General features: G+C 49.9%; 2 protein-coding genes across 3 annotated transcripts in view; both read left to right on the forward strand.

The window, feature by feature from the left end:
• Positions 1-422: 422 nt before the first annotated feature.
• On the forward strand, positions 423-13991 carry KPTN (kaptin, actin binding protein). 2 transcript variants are annotated; one of them, XM_066570611.1, is made up of 13 exons: positions 429-533; positions 849-2082; positions 4303-4385; positions 5165-5249; positions 6197-6251; positions 6358-6433; positions 7284-7357; positions 8547-8656; positions 9883-9963; positions 10251-10314; positions 11279-11414; positions 12451-12624; positions 13628-13991. In XM_066570611.1, the coding sequence occupies exons 2-13, from the start codon at positions 891-893 to the stop codon at positions 13964-13966; spliced, it is 2469 nt and encodes an 822-aa protein (XP_066426708.1). In that variant the 5' UTR covers positions 429-533; positions 849-890; the 3' UTR covers positions 13967-13991. The 2 variants fall into 2 exon arrangements, 1 of the variants encoding a protein (XP_066426708.1); XR_010785511.1 differs by lacking the exons at positions 7284-7357; positions 8547-8656; positions 9883-9963; ... (2 more) ...; positions 12451-12624; positions 13628-13991 and having other exon boundaries at positions 423-533; positions 5165-6251; positions 6342-6410.
• Positions 13992-14491: 500 nt separating this feature from the next.
• The window catches only part of SLC8A2 (solute carrier family 8 member A2), a 9285-nt gene continuing 9149 nt past the window's right edge, over positions 14492-14627 (forward strand). Inside the window, exon 1 of the mRNA XM_066570608.1 lies at positions 14492-14545. The gene's annotated coding sequence lies outside the window, so the exon portion shown is untranslated. The remainder of the gene's footprint in view (positions 14546-14627) is intronic.

Consider the following 14627-nt stretch of genomic DNA (forward strand, 5'->3'; position numbering starts at 1 on the left):
TGGGCGTTCCCTGGGTTTTTTGAGGCGTGGCCTGTATTCGGGGGGCGTGACCTGTTTTTGAGGGGCGTGGCATCCTATTTTTTTACCCTTCACTAATTATGGGGGTGTGGCCTGGTTTGGGGGGGCGTTCCCTGGTTTGGGGGGCGTGGCCTCATTTTGGGCGGGTCTTTTTTAAGTGGGCACAAGCAGGGAGGGGCTGCTTCATTTTCCCCGGAATTCCCCAAAATTTCCCCCTTTACCTCAAAATTCCATTTTTGACCCCAAAATTCCCTTTCCCCCCCCTTCGGCCACGCCCCCTCACAAACCACGCCCTCTAAGCGCTCCATTACCTTATATGGCGCTTTGACCACGCCCACAAGAGGCGGAGCTTTCGCTCAACCCCCGCCCGCGCGGCCAAACCCCTCCCGTCGCCGCTTGTTGACGTCATCGCCGCGCGCCGCGCTCCCCGCAAGGCCCCGGCGCGGCGCTGCCGGTGGGGCTGCCCGCGGCGCTGCCCGGCCCGGTTCGCTCTCGGTTCCTCTCGCTCTGCCTCGGTTCGTTCCCGTTTCTGCTCCGGTTCCTCCCGGGTCGCTCCCGGTCCGCTCCCGGGTCGCTCCCGGCTCTGGCTCGGTTCGCTCACGCTGGGGTTGCCCGCGGCGTTGCCTGGCCCGGTTCGCCCGGTCTTGGTTCTGTCCCGGTTCTCTCCCAGTCCCAGCGGTCCCGGTTCGGTCCCGTTCCTGTCTCGGTTCTCTCCCGGTCCCGGTTCCGTTCTGGTCCCGGTTCTCTCCCTGTCTGGTCCTGCTTCAACCCCAGTTCTCTCCCGGTTCTCTCCCGTTATTTCAATCCCGTTTCTCTCCCGTTTCCCGCAGGTCCCGGTCCCGGTTCTGTCCCGGTTCTGTCCCGGTTCCGTGATGTCTCTCTGGTCCCGGTGCCCGTTGGTCGAGGACAGTTTCAGCCGCCTCGGCTCCCAGAGCAACGTCTACGGCCTGGCCGCGCTGCCCGGGGCCGTTCCCGCCCGGGCCTGGCCTGGTTCCGGTACCGGCACCGCTCCTGACCCGGGCCGGGGGCCCGGGGCTGCTTTCAGTGCCGGTTCTGGGACCGGTTCTGGTTCTGACCCAGTTCGGGGTCCCAGTTCTGACTCACTGCCCCAATGGCCCTGCCCTGGTTCCGGTACCAGCTCTGGTCCAGTTTGGGGCCCCAGTTCTGGTTCTGGTCCCAGTCCCAATCCTGGTGCCGGTTCTGACCCAGTTCGTGGTGCCCGTTCCAGTTTGGGTCCCGGTTCTGGTCCCGGTTCTGGTCCCGGTTCCAGTTCAGATCCTGCCCCAGTTCCATGTTCCAGTCCCTGTCCCAGTCCCTGTCCTGGTTCTGGCCCCAGTTCTGCTCCTGGTCCCGGTTCTGGTCCCAGTCCCGGTTCCTGTCCTGGTCCCGGTTCCTGTCCCAGTTCTGTTCCTGGTTCCATTCCTGGTCCTGGTTCTGATCCTGACCCAGTTCAATGCCCCGGTTCTGGTTCTGTTCCCATTCCCGGTTCCGTTCCTGGTTCCGTTCCCGGTTCCGTTTCCGGTTCCGTTCCCGGTTCCAATCCCGTTTTGGGCCATGGTTCTGGTTCTGATCCTGACCCGGTTCCCGTTCCCGGTTCTGTTCCCGTTCCCAGTCCCATTCCTGGTTCTGTTCCCGGTTCCTGTCCCAGTTCTGGTCCCGGTCCCGGTTCTGTTCCCATTCCCGTTCCCAGTTCGTGTCCTGGTTCGGTTCTGGGTCCCGGTTCCATTCCCAGTTCCGTTCCTGGTTCTGTTCCGGATCCCGGTCCCTGTCCCGGTTCCTCTCCTGGTTCTGTTCCATGTCCCAGTTCTGTTCCCGGTTCGGTGCCGGTTCCGGGTCCCTGTCCCGGTTCCTGTCCCAGTCCCGTTCCTGGTTCGGTTCTGGGTCCCGGTCCTGTTCCCAGTCCTGTTCCCGGTTCCGTTCCCGGTCCCGTTCCCGTTGCGGTGCCGGGTCCCGGCGCGCTGCTGGCGGCGGCCCTCAAGGGAAAGGTTTTGCTGTTCCGGTACCGGCAGCTGCGGCCGCGCCTGCGGCCCCTGGCCCGGGAGCTGCAGTTCACCTACATACCCGGTACGGGGGGGATAACGGGAATAACAATGGGAATAACAACGGGAATAACGGGATAACAACAACGGGAATGACGGGATAACAACAACGGGGTAACGGGAACAGCTGCAGTTCATCTACATACCCGGTACGGGGGGGATAACGGGAATAACGGGATAACGGGAACAGCTGCAGTTCACCTACATACCCGGTACGGGGGGGATAACGGGAATAACAATGGGAATAACAACGGGAATAACAACGGGAATAACGGGAACAACAACAGGGATAACAACAATGGGATAACAGGAACAGCTGCAGTTCACCTACATACCCGGTACGGGGGGGATAACGGGAATAACAATGGGAACAACAACGGGAATAACGGGATAACAACAACGGGAATGACGGGATAACAACAACAGGGTAACGGGAACAGCTGCAGTTCATCTACATACCCGGTACGGGGGGGATAACGGGGTAACGGGAATAACGGGAACAACAACAGGGATAACAACAATGGGATAACGGGAACAGCTGCAGTTCACCTGCATACCCGGTACGGGGGGGATAACGGGAATAACAATGGGAACAACAACGGGAATAACAACGGGAATAACGGGAATAACAACGGGAATAACGGGAACAACAACAGGGATAACAACAACGGGGTAACGGGAACAGCTGCAGTTCACCTGCATACCCGGTACGGGGGGGATAACGGGAATAACAACGGGAATAACAACGGGATAACAATGGGAATAACAATGGGATAACGACAACAACAACCACGGGATAACGGGAATAGCAACGGGATAACGGGAATAACAATGGGAATAACAATGGGAATAACAACGGGATAAGGTCAGGAATAACAACGGGGATAACTGGGATAACAATGGGAATAACAACGGGATAATGAAGGGGATAACAACGGGAATAACGGGAATAACGGCAGGGATAGCAACAACAACAACAACAACGGGATAATGGGGGGGAAAACAACGGGAATAACAACGGGATGAGAATGGGAATAACAGCGGGAATAACAACGGGATGAGAATGGGAATAACAGCGGGAATAACAACGGGATGAGAATGGGAATAACAGCCGGAATAACAACGGGGATAATGGAAATAACAACGGGAATAACAACGGGATGACAATGGGGGTAACAACGGGAATAACAACGGGAATAACAACGGGATGACAATGGGAATAACAGCGGGAATAACAACGGGATGAGAATGGGAATAACAACGGGATAATGGGAATAACAACGGGAATAACAAGGGGATAACAGCGGGAATAACAACAACGGGATAACAACGGGAATAATGGGGATAACAGAGGGAATAATGGCGGGGGTAACGGGGATAAGAATGGGATAACAACGGGAATAACAACGGGAATAACAATGGGAATGATGGGGGTAACAACTGGAATAACAGGAATAACAATGAGAATAATGGGAATAACAATGGGAATGATGGGGATAACAACTGGAATAACGGGAATAACAATGAGAATAATGGGAATAACAATGGGAATGATGGGGATAACAACGGGAATAACAGGAATAACAATAGGAATGATGGGGATAACAACAGGAATAACGGGGATAACAATGGGAATGATGGGGATAACAACAGGAATAACGGGGATAACAACGAGAATAACAACGGGGATAACAATGGGAATGATGGGGATAACAACAGGAATAACAGGAATAACAATGAGAATAATGGGAATAACAATGAGAATGATGGGGATAACAACAGGAATGATGGCGAGGCAAACAGGACACAGGAAATGGTTGGGAATTTTTGGGGATTTTTTAGGATTTTTTTTTCTTTTTAGGGGATTTTTCTTGGGGAGTTTTTTGGGGGGATTTTTGGATTTTTTTTTTTTTTATGATTTTGTAGGGATTTTTGGGGGGATTTTTGGGGGGTTTTTAGAGGAATTTTTAGGATTCTTTTGGGAATTTTTGGGGGCATTTTAAAAATTATTTCTTAGGATTTTTGAGGAACTTTTTGGGATTTGTTGGGGGGGATTTTGGGGGGATATTTTGGGGGAGTTTTGGTGGGTGTTTGAGGAGTTTTGGGGGGATTTTTTTTATTTTTTGGGGGGATTTTTTGGGTATTTTTTTTTTTATTTTCCGGGGCATTTTTTGGGGATATTTTCGAGGCGTTTGGGGGGATGTTTTTGGGGTCCCCAGTGGATTTTTCTGCCCCTGCCCTGCAGTGGATGCCGAGATCGTTTCCATCGATTCCTTCCCCAAATCCCCGCCCCAGCGCGGCCTCGTGGTGGGGATCACCTTCATCAAGGTGGGGAGGGCACCGGGGGTCCTGGGGGCTTTGGGGGGATTTGGGGGGGTCTGGGGGATCCCAGTGGGGTTTGGGGGGTCCTGGAGGGGCTCTGAGGGGATTTGGGGGGGATTTGGGGGGTCCTGGGGGGCTTTGGGGGGGATTTGAGGGGTTCTGAGTGGGATTTGAGGGGTTCTGGGGGATCCCAGATGGGATTTGGGGGGGATTTGGGGGGAATTTGAGGGGTCTGAGAGGGCATTTGGGGGTCTCAGATGGGATTTTGGGGGGGAGTCCAAGAGGTTTTAGGGGGTTCTGGGGTTGTTTTTTTGGGGGCTCTGAGGTTTTTTGGGGGGTTCTGGGGTTGTTTTTTGGGGATTCTGGGGTTGTTTTTTAGGGGTTCTGAGGTTGTTTTTTGGGGATTCTGGGGTTGTTTTTTAGGGGTTCTGAGGTTGTTTTTTGGGGATTCTGGGGTTGTTTTTTTGGGGGTTCTGGGGTTGTTTTTTGGGGGGTTTTGGGGTTGTTTTTTGGGGGTTCTGAGGTTTTTTTTGGGGGGTTCTGGGGTTGTTTTTTGGGGGGTTCTGGGGTTGTTTTTTGGGGATTCTGGGGTTGTTTTTTGGGGGGTTCTGGGGTTGTTTTTTGGGGGGTTCTGGGGTTCTTTTTTAGGGGTTCTGGGGTTGTTTTTTGGGGGGTTCTGGGGTTATTTTTTGGGGTTCTCAGGCCGTTTTTGGGGGTCTCAGATGGTTTCTGAGGGGTCCGGGGGGTTTTTGGGGGAGTCTCAGGCGATTTTTGGGGTCCCCCAGGACTCGGGGGACAAACCCAGCCCCTTCCTCAACATTTACTGCGACTACGAGCCCGGCTGCGAGTTCGACCTGGACTCCGTGGCCCGTGAGAGACCCCGAAAATGGGGATGGGACCCCGAAAATGGAGATGGGACCCCGAAAATGGGATTTGGGACCCCAAAAATGGGGATGGGACCCCGAAAATGGAATTGGGAACCCACAATGGGAATGGGACCCCGAAAATGGGGATGGGACCCCAAAAATGGGGATGGGACCCCGAAAATGGGGATGGGAACCCCAAAAATGGGGATGGGACCCCGAAAATGGGGATGGGAACCCCAAAAATGGGGATGGGGAGCTCAAAAATGGGGATGGGGACCCAAAAATGGGGATGGGGACCCAAAAATGGGGATGGGACCCCGAAAATGGGGATGGGAACCCGAAAATGGGGATGGGAACCCGAAAATGGGGATGGGAACCCCAAAAATGGGGATGGGGACCCAAAAATGGGGATGGGACCCCGAAAATGGGGATGGGGACCCAAAAATGGCGATGGGACCCAAAAAATTGGGATGGGACCCCAAAAACGGGGATGGGACCCCAAAAATGGGGATGGGAGCTCAAAAATGGGGATGGGAACCCCAAAAATGGGGATGGGACCCCGAAAATGGGGATGGAAACCCAAAAACTGGGATTTGGGAGCTCAAAAATGGGTTTGGGACCCCGAAAATGGAATTGGGAACCCAAAATGGGGATGAGAACCCAAGAAAGGGATTGGGGAGCCAAAACTGGGGATGGGACTCCCCAGAAGGGGTTTGGGATCCCCCAAATTGGGGCTGAGACTCCCAAAAATGGGTTTGGGACCTCAAAATGGGATTGGGAAACCAAAAGTGGGATTGGGACCACAAAAGGGGTTTGGGGCCCCAAAAATGGGATTTTGGATGCCAAAGGGGATTTGGGACCCCCCAAATTGGGACTGGGACCCCCAAATGGGGTCAGGGACCCCCCCAAAAGGGATTTGGGACCCCCCAAAATGTCCCTGCCCCTCCCCAGAGAGTTGCCTGAACCTGGAGCTTCGCTTCACCCCCTTCCAGCTGTGCCACGCCCAGTGAGTGCCAAAAACCCCCCAAAAAACCCCAAAAAATCCTAAAATTAAAAAAAAAAAAAATCCTAAAAAAACGCTGGAATTGTCTGAAAGGGCCCCAAACCCGCAGGGTCAGGGTGGGGGAGCACCTGGAGACCGTGTTCCTGCTCAGTGGGAATGACCCTGCAATCCACATGTACCGGGAGGTGAGGCACCCCAAAAATGGCCCCAAACACCCCCAAAACCACCCCCAAAAATAGCCCAAAACCACCCTGAAAATATCCCCAAAATACTCTGAAATATCCCCAAAATACACCCCAAAAATACCCTGAAATATACCCAAAAGTTACCCAAAATTACTCCACAGTACTCCCAAAAATAGCCTGAAATATGTCCCAAAATATCCCCCAGAATCCCCCAAAATCCACGCAGCCATCCACCTGTACAGAGAGGTGAGACACCCCAAAAATGGCCCCAAAATCCCCCCAAAAATATCCCCAAAACACCTAAAAATAGCCCAAAATGTACCCCAAAAATACCCCCAAAATACAACAAAAAAAAACCTAAAAACACCCCAAAAATGCCCCAAAACATACCCAAAAATATGCCCCAAAACCACCGTAAAAATACAGCAAAAATACCCTAAAAATTGCCCCAAATTCCCCATCAAAATCCCCCAAAAATCCCCATCAAAATCCCTCAAAATCCCCATCAAAATCCCCCGAAAAAATCTGCCAAAAATGTCAAAAAAACCCCCAAAATTCCCCCAAACTTCCCCCCAAAATCCCCATTAAAGTCCCCAAAAATCCCCATCAAAATCCCTCAAAATTCAAAAAAAATCTCCATCAAAATCTCCCAAAAATCCCCCCAAAATCCCCATAAAATCTCCCCAAAAATTCCCATTAAACGTCCCATTAAAATGGCCCAAAATTCTCCCAAATTTCCCTGAAAAATCGCCCCAAAATGCCCCAAAATGCCCCAAAATTTCCCCCCTTTTCCCCCTTTTCCCCCGTTTTCCCCCATTTTCCCCATTTTTCCCCATTTTCCCCATTTCAGAACCCCGGCTCTCACCAGTTTGAGGAGCAGCCGATCCAGCTGCTCTTCCCCGAGCTCCAGCACCTGCCCAGCACGTGAGGCTCCATTTTTAATCTTTTTCCTCAATTTTCCCTGAATTTCCTTCATTTCCCCCATTTCTTCCTAAATTCCCTCGGTTTTCCCAAATTTCCCTGATTTTTCCCTGAATTTCCCTGATTTTGCCCCATTTCCCCCCAGATTTTCCCTGATTTTCTGTATTTTGTCCCCATTTTCCCCTGGTATTTCCCAACTTTTCCCATTCCTCCCTCATTTTTCCCTGAGTTTTCTCTGATTTTTCTCTGTCTCATTTTATTTTTTTCCCATTTTTTTCCCATTATTTTTCCCATTTCCCCATTATTTTTCCTGGGTTTTTTCCCATTTTTGTCTGGTTTTTTTTCCCTATTTTTCATATTTTTTCCCCATTTTCTCTGTTGTTTTTTTTCCCCATTTTTCTCTGTTCTTTCCCCATTTTTCCTGTATTTTTTCCCATTTTTCCCCCCATTTTTCAGAGCCCTGTGGTTGGACGTCCGCTCCCTTTTTCCCCATTATTTTTCCCATTATTTTCCCCATTATTTTCCCATTATTTCCCCATTATTTCCCCCATTATTTCTCCCATCATTCCCCCCATTATTCCCCCGTTATTTTTCTCTGTATTTTTCCCGTTTCTCCCGTTTTTCGCCCCGTTTCCAGGGTGCTGTGGTTGGACGTCCGCTCCCTGTTTCCCCATTATTTTTCCCATTATTTTCCCCATTATTTTCCCATTATTTCCCCATTATTTCCCCCATTATTTCCCCCATCATTTCCCCCATTATTCCCCCGTTATTTTTCTCTGCATTTTTCCCGTTTCTCCCGTTTTTCGCCCCGTTTCCAGGGTGCTGTGGTTGGACGTTCGCTCCCTGTTTCCCCATTATTTTCCCCATTATTTTCCCCATTATTTTCCCCATTATTTTCCCCATTATTTTCCCCATTTTCCCCATCATTTCCCCCATTATTCCCCTGTTATTTTTCTCTGCATTTTTCCCGTTTCTCCCGTTTTTCGCCCCGTTTCCAGGGTGCTGTGGTTGGACGTTCGCTCCCTGTTTCCCCATTATTTTCCCCATTATTTTCCCCATTATTTTCCCCATTATTTTCCCCATTATTTTCCCATTATTTCCCCCCTTATTTCCCCCATCATTTCCCCCATTATTCCCCCGTTATTTTTCTCTGCATTTTTCCCGTTTCTCCCGTTTTTCGCCCCGTTTCCAGGGTGCTGTGGTTGGACGTTCGCTCCCTGCCCGGTTCCGGCCATCGCCTCTCGGCCCTGGGCTGCCAGAGCGGCTTCGTGCGGGCGGCGCGCGTGGACGAGGGGACACGGGGTGGGGGATCCCCAATTCCCGAAATTCCAAATTCCTGAATTCCCCAAATTCCCAAAACCCCGAATTCCCAAAATCCTGAAATTCCCAAAATCCTGAATTCCCAAAATCGCGTGGACGAGGGGACACGGGGTGAGGGATCCCCAATTCCCGAAATTCCCAAATTCCTGAATTCCCCAAATTCCCAAAACCCCGAATTCCCAAAATCCTGAAATTCCCAAAATCCTGAATTCCCGAAATCCTGAATTCCTGAAATCCTGAATTCCTGAAATCCTGAATTCCCAAAATCGCGTGGACGAGGGGACAAGGGGTGAGGGATCCCCAAATCCCTGAAATCCCAAATTCCCGAATTCCCCAAATTCCCGAATTCCCGAAATTCCCAAATTCCCAAAACCCCGAATTCCCAAAACCCCGAATTCCCAAAATCCTGAATTCCCAAAATCGTGTGGACGAGGGGACACAGGGTGGGAGATCCCGAAATCCCTGAAATCCCAAATTCCCAAAATCCCAAAATTCCCAAAATCCCAAAAATCTGAATTCCCAAATTCCCAAAACCCCAAATTCCCAAAACCCTGAATTCCCAAAACCCTGAATTCCCAAAATCGCGTGGACGAGGGGACGCGGGGTGGGAGATCCCGAAATCCCAAATTACCAAAATCCCCGAAATCCCAAAACCCCGAATTCCCAAAATCCTGAATTCCCCAAATCCTGAAATTCCCGAAATCGCGTGGACAAGGGGACGCCGGCTGAGGAATCCCCAAATTCCCAAAACTCTGAATTCCCAAATTCCCCAAAATCCTGAATTCCCAAAACCCTGAAATTCCCCAAAATCCTGAATTCCCCAAAATCCTGAAATTCCCGAAATCCTGAAATTCCCGAAATCGCGTGGACGAGGGGACGCGGGGCTGAGAAATCCCAAATTCACAAAATTCACAAAATTCTGAATTCCCAAAATCCCAAAAATTCTGAGTTTCCGAAATCCCCAAAATCCCCATTTCCCCGCCCATTTTTTCCCCAAAATCCCCGTTTTTCACCCCATTTTCCCCCTATTTCCCCCCATTTTTCCTGTGTATCTCCAGTCCCAAAATCCCCATTTTTCACCCCATTTTTCCCGTGTATCTCCAGTCCCAAAATCCCCGTTTTTCACCCCATTTTTCCCTTATTTTCCCCCATTTTTCCCGTGTATCTCCAGCCCCAAAATCCCCGTTTTTCACCCCATTTTCCCATAGTTATTTTGCAGACCTGGAGCTCCCAGCAGGACGGGCCCATCTCGGCCGTGCTGCTCTTCCAGCTGCCCACGGAGGGACACGGTGAGAGGGGAAAATGGGGGAAAAATGGGGGGAAATGGGAAAAACAGGGGGGAAAAATGAGAAAAATGGGAAAAACAGCGAGGAAATGGGAAAAAATGGGGGGGAAACAGGAAAAAATTGGAAAAAAAAAACCTCAGGGGAAATGGGGCAAACAATGGGGTAAAACCAGGGGAAAATGGGTAAAAAAAAAAGAGGAAAAAAAACCACAGGAAAAATGGGGGGAAATGGGGAAAGCCCAAATTGCCCAAAATTGGCCTTTTTCATCCAATTTTCTGAATTTCTTGCAGAGGATCCCGAGGATTCCTGGAGCCTCCTGGTGAGCAGCACCCTGGAGTCTGCTGTGGTTTATAGGTGAGCCCGGGATGCACAAAATTCCCAAAATTCCAACAGAATTCCCAACAAAATCCCCCAAAAAATCCCAACAAAAAATTCCCCAAAAAATCCCAAAATTCCCTCGAAAAAATTCCCCAAAATCCAAACAAATTCCAAAAATTCCCAAAATTCCCAGTCCGGGACATTTTTTGAGGATTTGCAGGGAGTTTTGGGAGGGATTTTTGGGAATTTTCGGGGAGAATTTGGAGGGGTGTTCTGGGAATTTTAGGGAATATTTGGGGGGAACGTTGGGGGAATGTTTGGGAAATTTTTGGGGAATTTTCTTGGAATTTTTTTTTTAATTTTGGAGGGAATTTTTTTGATAATTTGGGAATTTTGGGGAATTTTTAGGGAGAATTTTAGGGGGAATTTTTGGAGATTTTTTTTTCCAATTTTGGCGAATTTTATGGAATTTTTTTTTTCATTTTTGGGGGATTTTTTGGGAAATTTTTGGGGAATATTTAGGAATATTTTGGGCCGTTTTGGCCCCCCAGGAGGCTCCTGAAGCTCCTGGAGCTGCCCGGCAGCCGCGGGGATTTGGGATTTTTTTGGGATTTTTTCGGTGATTTTTGGGGAGACTTTTTTGGGGATGTTTTGGGGGAATTTGGGGGGGATTTTTTTGGGGGGAGCTTTTGGGAGAATTTCGTGGAACGTTTTGGGGAATTTTGGGGGAATTTCTTTACGGATTTCTGGCGCACTTGGGGGCAGAAATTTGGGGAACATTTTGGCAACTTCCAGGGACTTTTTGGGGGGAGTTTTTGGGGAACGTTTGCGGAATTTCTGTCGAACTTTTAGGGGGGATTTGTGGATTTTTTTTGGGACTTTTTTTGGGAATTTTGGTGGGGGGGTTTTTTTTTGGAGCTTTTTGAGGGCCGCTCTGGGAACCTTTAGGGAACTTTTGGGGGCGTTTTGGGCCCTTTTTGGGGCCGTTCTGTGTCCCCAGGAGGCTCCTGAGGCGGGGCCTGGCCGAGCCCCTGGCGCTGCCCGGCAGCCGCGGCTCCGACGCCGTCGTTTGCGCCAAAGTCACCGACGTCGACTTCGACGGCGCCGCCGAGGTCCTGCTGGGCACCTACGGCCAGGTGGGACCGGGGCCCAACCTTCCCCTGAGTGCCCACAGCTTCCCCCAGGTTTTCCCCAGTTTCCCCCATTTCTTCCCCATTTTCCCCCATTTTTTCCCCAGTTTCCCCCATTTTTTCCCCATTTTCCCCCATTTTTTCCCCATTTTCCCCCATTTTTCTCCCATTTTTCTCCCATTTTTCCCCCCATTTTTCCCCCCATTTTCCCCCCTGAATCTCTCCTGATTTTTCCCCCGATTTTCCACCATATTTTCTGGATTTTCCCCCACTTTTTCCCCCATTTTTCTCCCTGAATTTCTCCCAGTTTTCCCCCAACTTTCCCTCCAGTTTTCCCCCATTTTTTTCTCCCATTTTCCCCCCTGAATCTCTCCTGATTTTCCCCCATTTTTCCCCCATTTCCCCCCAATTTTCCTCCCATTCTCCACAATTTTTCCCTGATTTTTCCCCATTTTTTTCCCATTTTTTTTCCTCAATTTTTACCCATTTTGTCCACCATATTCCACAATTTTTCCTCATTTTTCCTGATTTTTCCCCCAATTTACCCTCCACTTTCCCCCCATTCTTCTTCCAGTGTTCCCCATATTTCCCCCAATTTTTCCCCCATTTTCCCCATTTTCCCCTGAATTTCTCCCAATCTTCCCCCATTTTTTCCCCAAATTTTCCCCATAATATTCCCTGATTTTTCCCCAATTTCCCCCCAAATTTCCCCTAATTTTGCCCCCAATTTTCTCCAACATTCCCCACAGTTTTCCCCATATTTTCCCCCAATATTCCCCTGATAATTTCCCCCTTTTTTTCCTCTTTCTTTTCCCAACTTTTCCTTATTTCCCCCCATTTTCCTCCATTTTTTTTTCTCCATTCCTCCTCAATTTTTGCCCATTTTTTTTCTCTTTCCCCCCAATTTCCCCCCAATTTTCCCTCACTTTTCCCCCAATATTCCCCCGATTTTCCCCCATTTCTCCTCCATTTTCTCCCCTTTTTTTCCCCATTTTTCCCCCAATTTTCCCCCTGACTTTGCCCCCATTTCCCCCCCAAACAGGAGCTGCTCTGTTACAAATATTTTGGGTCGAATTCGGGCGGTTTTGGCCAATTCCGGCCGCTGTGGTCGCGCCGTTTCCCGTCCCCGCTGCTGGCGCTGGAGCCGCTGGACCTGACAGGGGATGGGCTGCAGGAGCTCGCCGTGGTCTGCCTGGGGGGGCTGCACGTGCTGCAGGTGCCCCCCAAAAATACCCCAAAAAAAATCCCCCCCAAAAAAATCCCCCCCAAAAAAATATCCCCAAAAAAATCCACAAAAATATCCCAAAAATATCCCCCAAAAAATCCCCAGAAAAATCCACAAAAATATCCCAAAAATATCCCCCAAAAAAATATCCCCAAAAAAATCCACAAAAATATCCCAAAAATATCCCCCAAAAAATCCCCAGAAAAATCCACAAAAATATCCCAAAAATATCCCAAAAATATCCCCAAAAAAATCCCAAAAATATCCCAAAAATATCCCCAAAAAAATCCCCAAAAAATCCCCCCCAAAAAAATATCCCCAAAAAAATCCACAAAAATATCCCAAAAATATCCCCCGAAAAATCCACAAAAATATCCCAAAAATATCCCCCAAAAAATCCACAAAAAAATCCACAAAAATATCCCAAAAAATATCCCCAAAAAATCCCCAGAAAAATCCCCCGAAAAATCCCCCAAAAAATCCCCAAAAAAATCCCCCAAAAAAATCCCAAAAAATATCCCAAAAATATCCCCAAAAAAATCCCCAGAAAAATTCTCCCCAAAAAAATATCCCCAAAAAAATCCCCCAAAAAAATCCCAAAAAATATCCCAAAAATATCCCCAAAAAAATCACCAGAAAATCCTCCCCAAAAAAATATCCCCAAAAAAATCCCCCAAAAAATCCACAAAAATATCCCAAAAATATCCCCAAAAAATCCCCAGAAAAATCCACAAAAAAATCCCCAAAAAAATCCCCAAAAAATCCCGCAGAAAAATCCCCCCAGAAATCCCCAAAAAAACACCAAAAAAATCCCCCAAAATCCCCCCAAAAAATCCCCAAAAACATTCCCAGAACATTCCCAAAAAAATCCCCCAAAATCCCCAAAACATCCCCCAAAAACTCCCCCCAAAAAATCCCCAAAAATTCCCCCTAAATCCCCGGTATTTTCCCCAAATCCCCATTTTTTCACCCAAATTTCCCCATTTTCCCCCAGCACAGCCTGGAGCCGACGGCGCGGCTGCTCCGGGAGCGGCTGCGCAGGGAGGTGCAGCAAAAATGGGGCAAAAACCGGCAAAATCGGGAAAAAACCCCGGAAAATCGGGAAAAAACCCCGGAATGTTGGGAAGAAACCGCGGAAAAATGGGGAAAAAACCTGGAAAAACGGGAAAAAAACACGGAAAAATGGGGGAAAAACCTGGAAAAAAGAGAAAAAATGTCAGAAAATTGGGGGAAAAATGCGGAAAATTGGGCAAAAAGCCCCGAAAAGGCCGAGGAGGAAGAGGAGGAGGGGGAGAGCCCCTCCCCCACCCCGAAACCTGCGGAATTCCAATAAAAAATTCCCCAAAAATCCCGAAAAATGGTCCCAGAATTGCTGGGGGAGCCCCAAAGGGTCCAGGGGGGATTTGGGGGGAATTTGGGGATTTGGGGGGGATTTTGGCAATTTTGGGGGGTCCTGGGGGGATTTTGGGGGAGATTTGGGGTCTCCAAAAGAGCCTGGGGGGGTCCTAAGGGGATTTTTGGGGGCATTTGGAGGAATTTTGGGGGAATTTCAGAGAATTTGGGGTCTCCAAAAGGGTCCTGGGGGGATTTTGGGGGGGGGGATTTGGGGATTTGAGGGGGTCCGGGGGGATTTGAGGGATTTTGGGGTCCCCAAAAGGGTCTGGGGTGCCCTAAAGGGATTTTGGGGGAATTTGGGGCGGGATTTGGGCTCCCTGGATGAATTTTGGGCTCCCGGGGTTTTTTTGGGGTTTTTTTGGGGTTTTTTTTTTGGGGGGGGGGTCCCGGGGGCGTTCCCAGAGTGGGGGCGGGGCCGTTCCCGCCCCTCCCCCCTCGCTCCGCCCCTCCCCCGCCCCCCCCCCCCCCATGGAGCTTTAACGGCGGCGGCGGCGCGAGCGGACCCGAGGGGGAACAGGTAGGAGGGGGGAGGGGGGGGTCCGGGAGCCCCCCAAACCTCCCCCCCCCCCCCCGCCCCTCCCCCACCCCGGGACCGCCCC

This window comes from Molothrus aeneus, unplaced genomic scaffold (genome assembly GCF_037042795.1).
Source record: "Molothrus aeneus isolate 106 unplaced genomic scaffold, BPBGC_Maene_1.0 scaffold_30, whole genome shotgun sequence".
NCBI classification, from domain to species: domain Eukaryota; kingdom Metazoa; phylum Chordata; class Aves; order Passeriformes; family Icteridae; genus Molothrus; species Molothrus aeneus.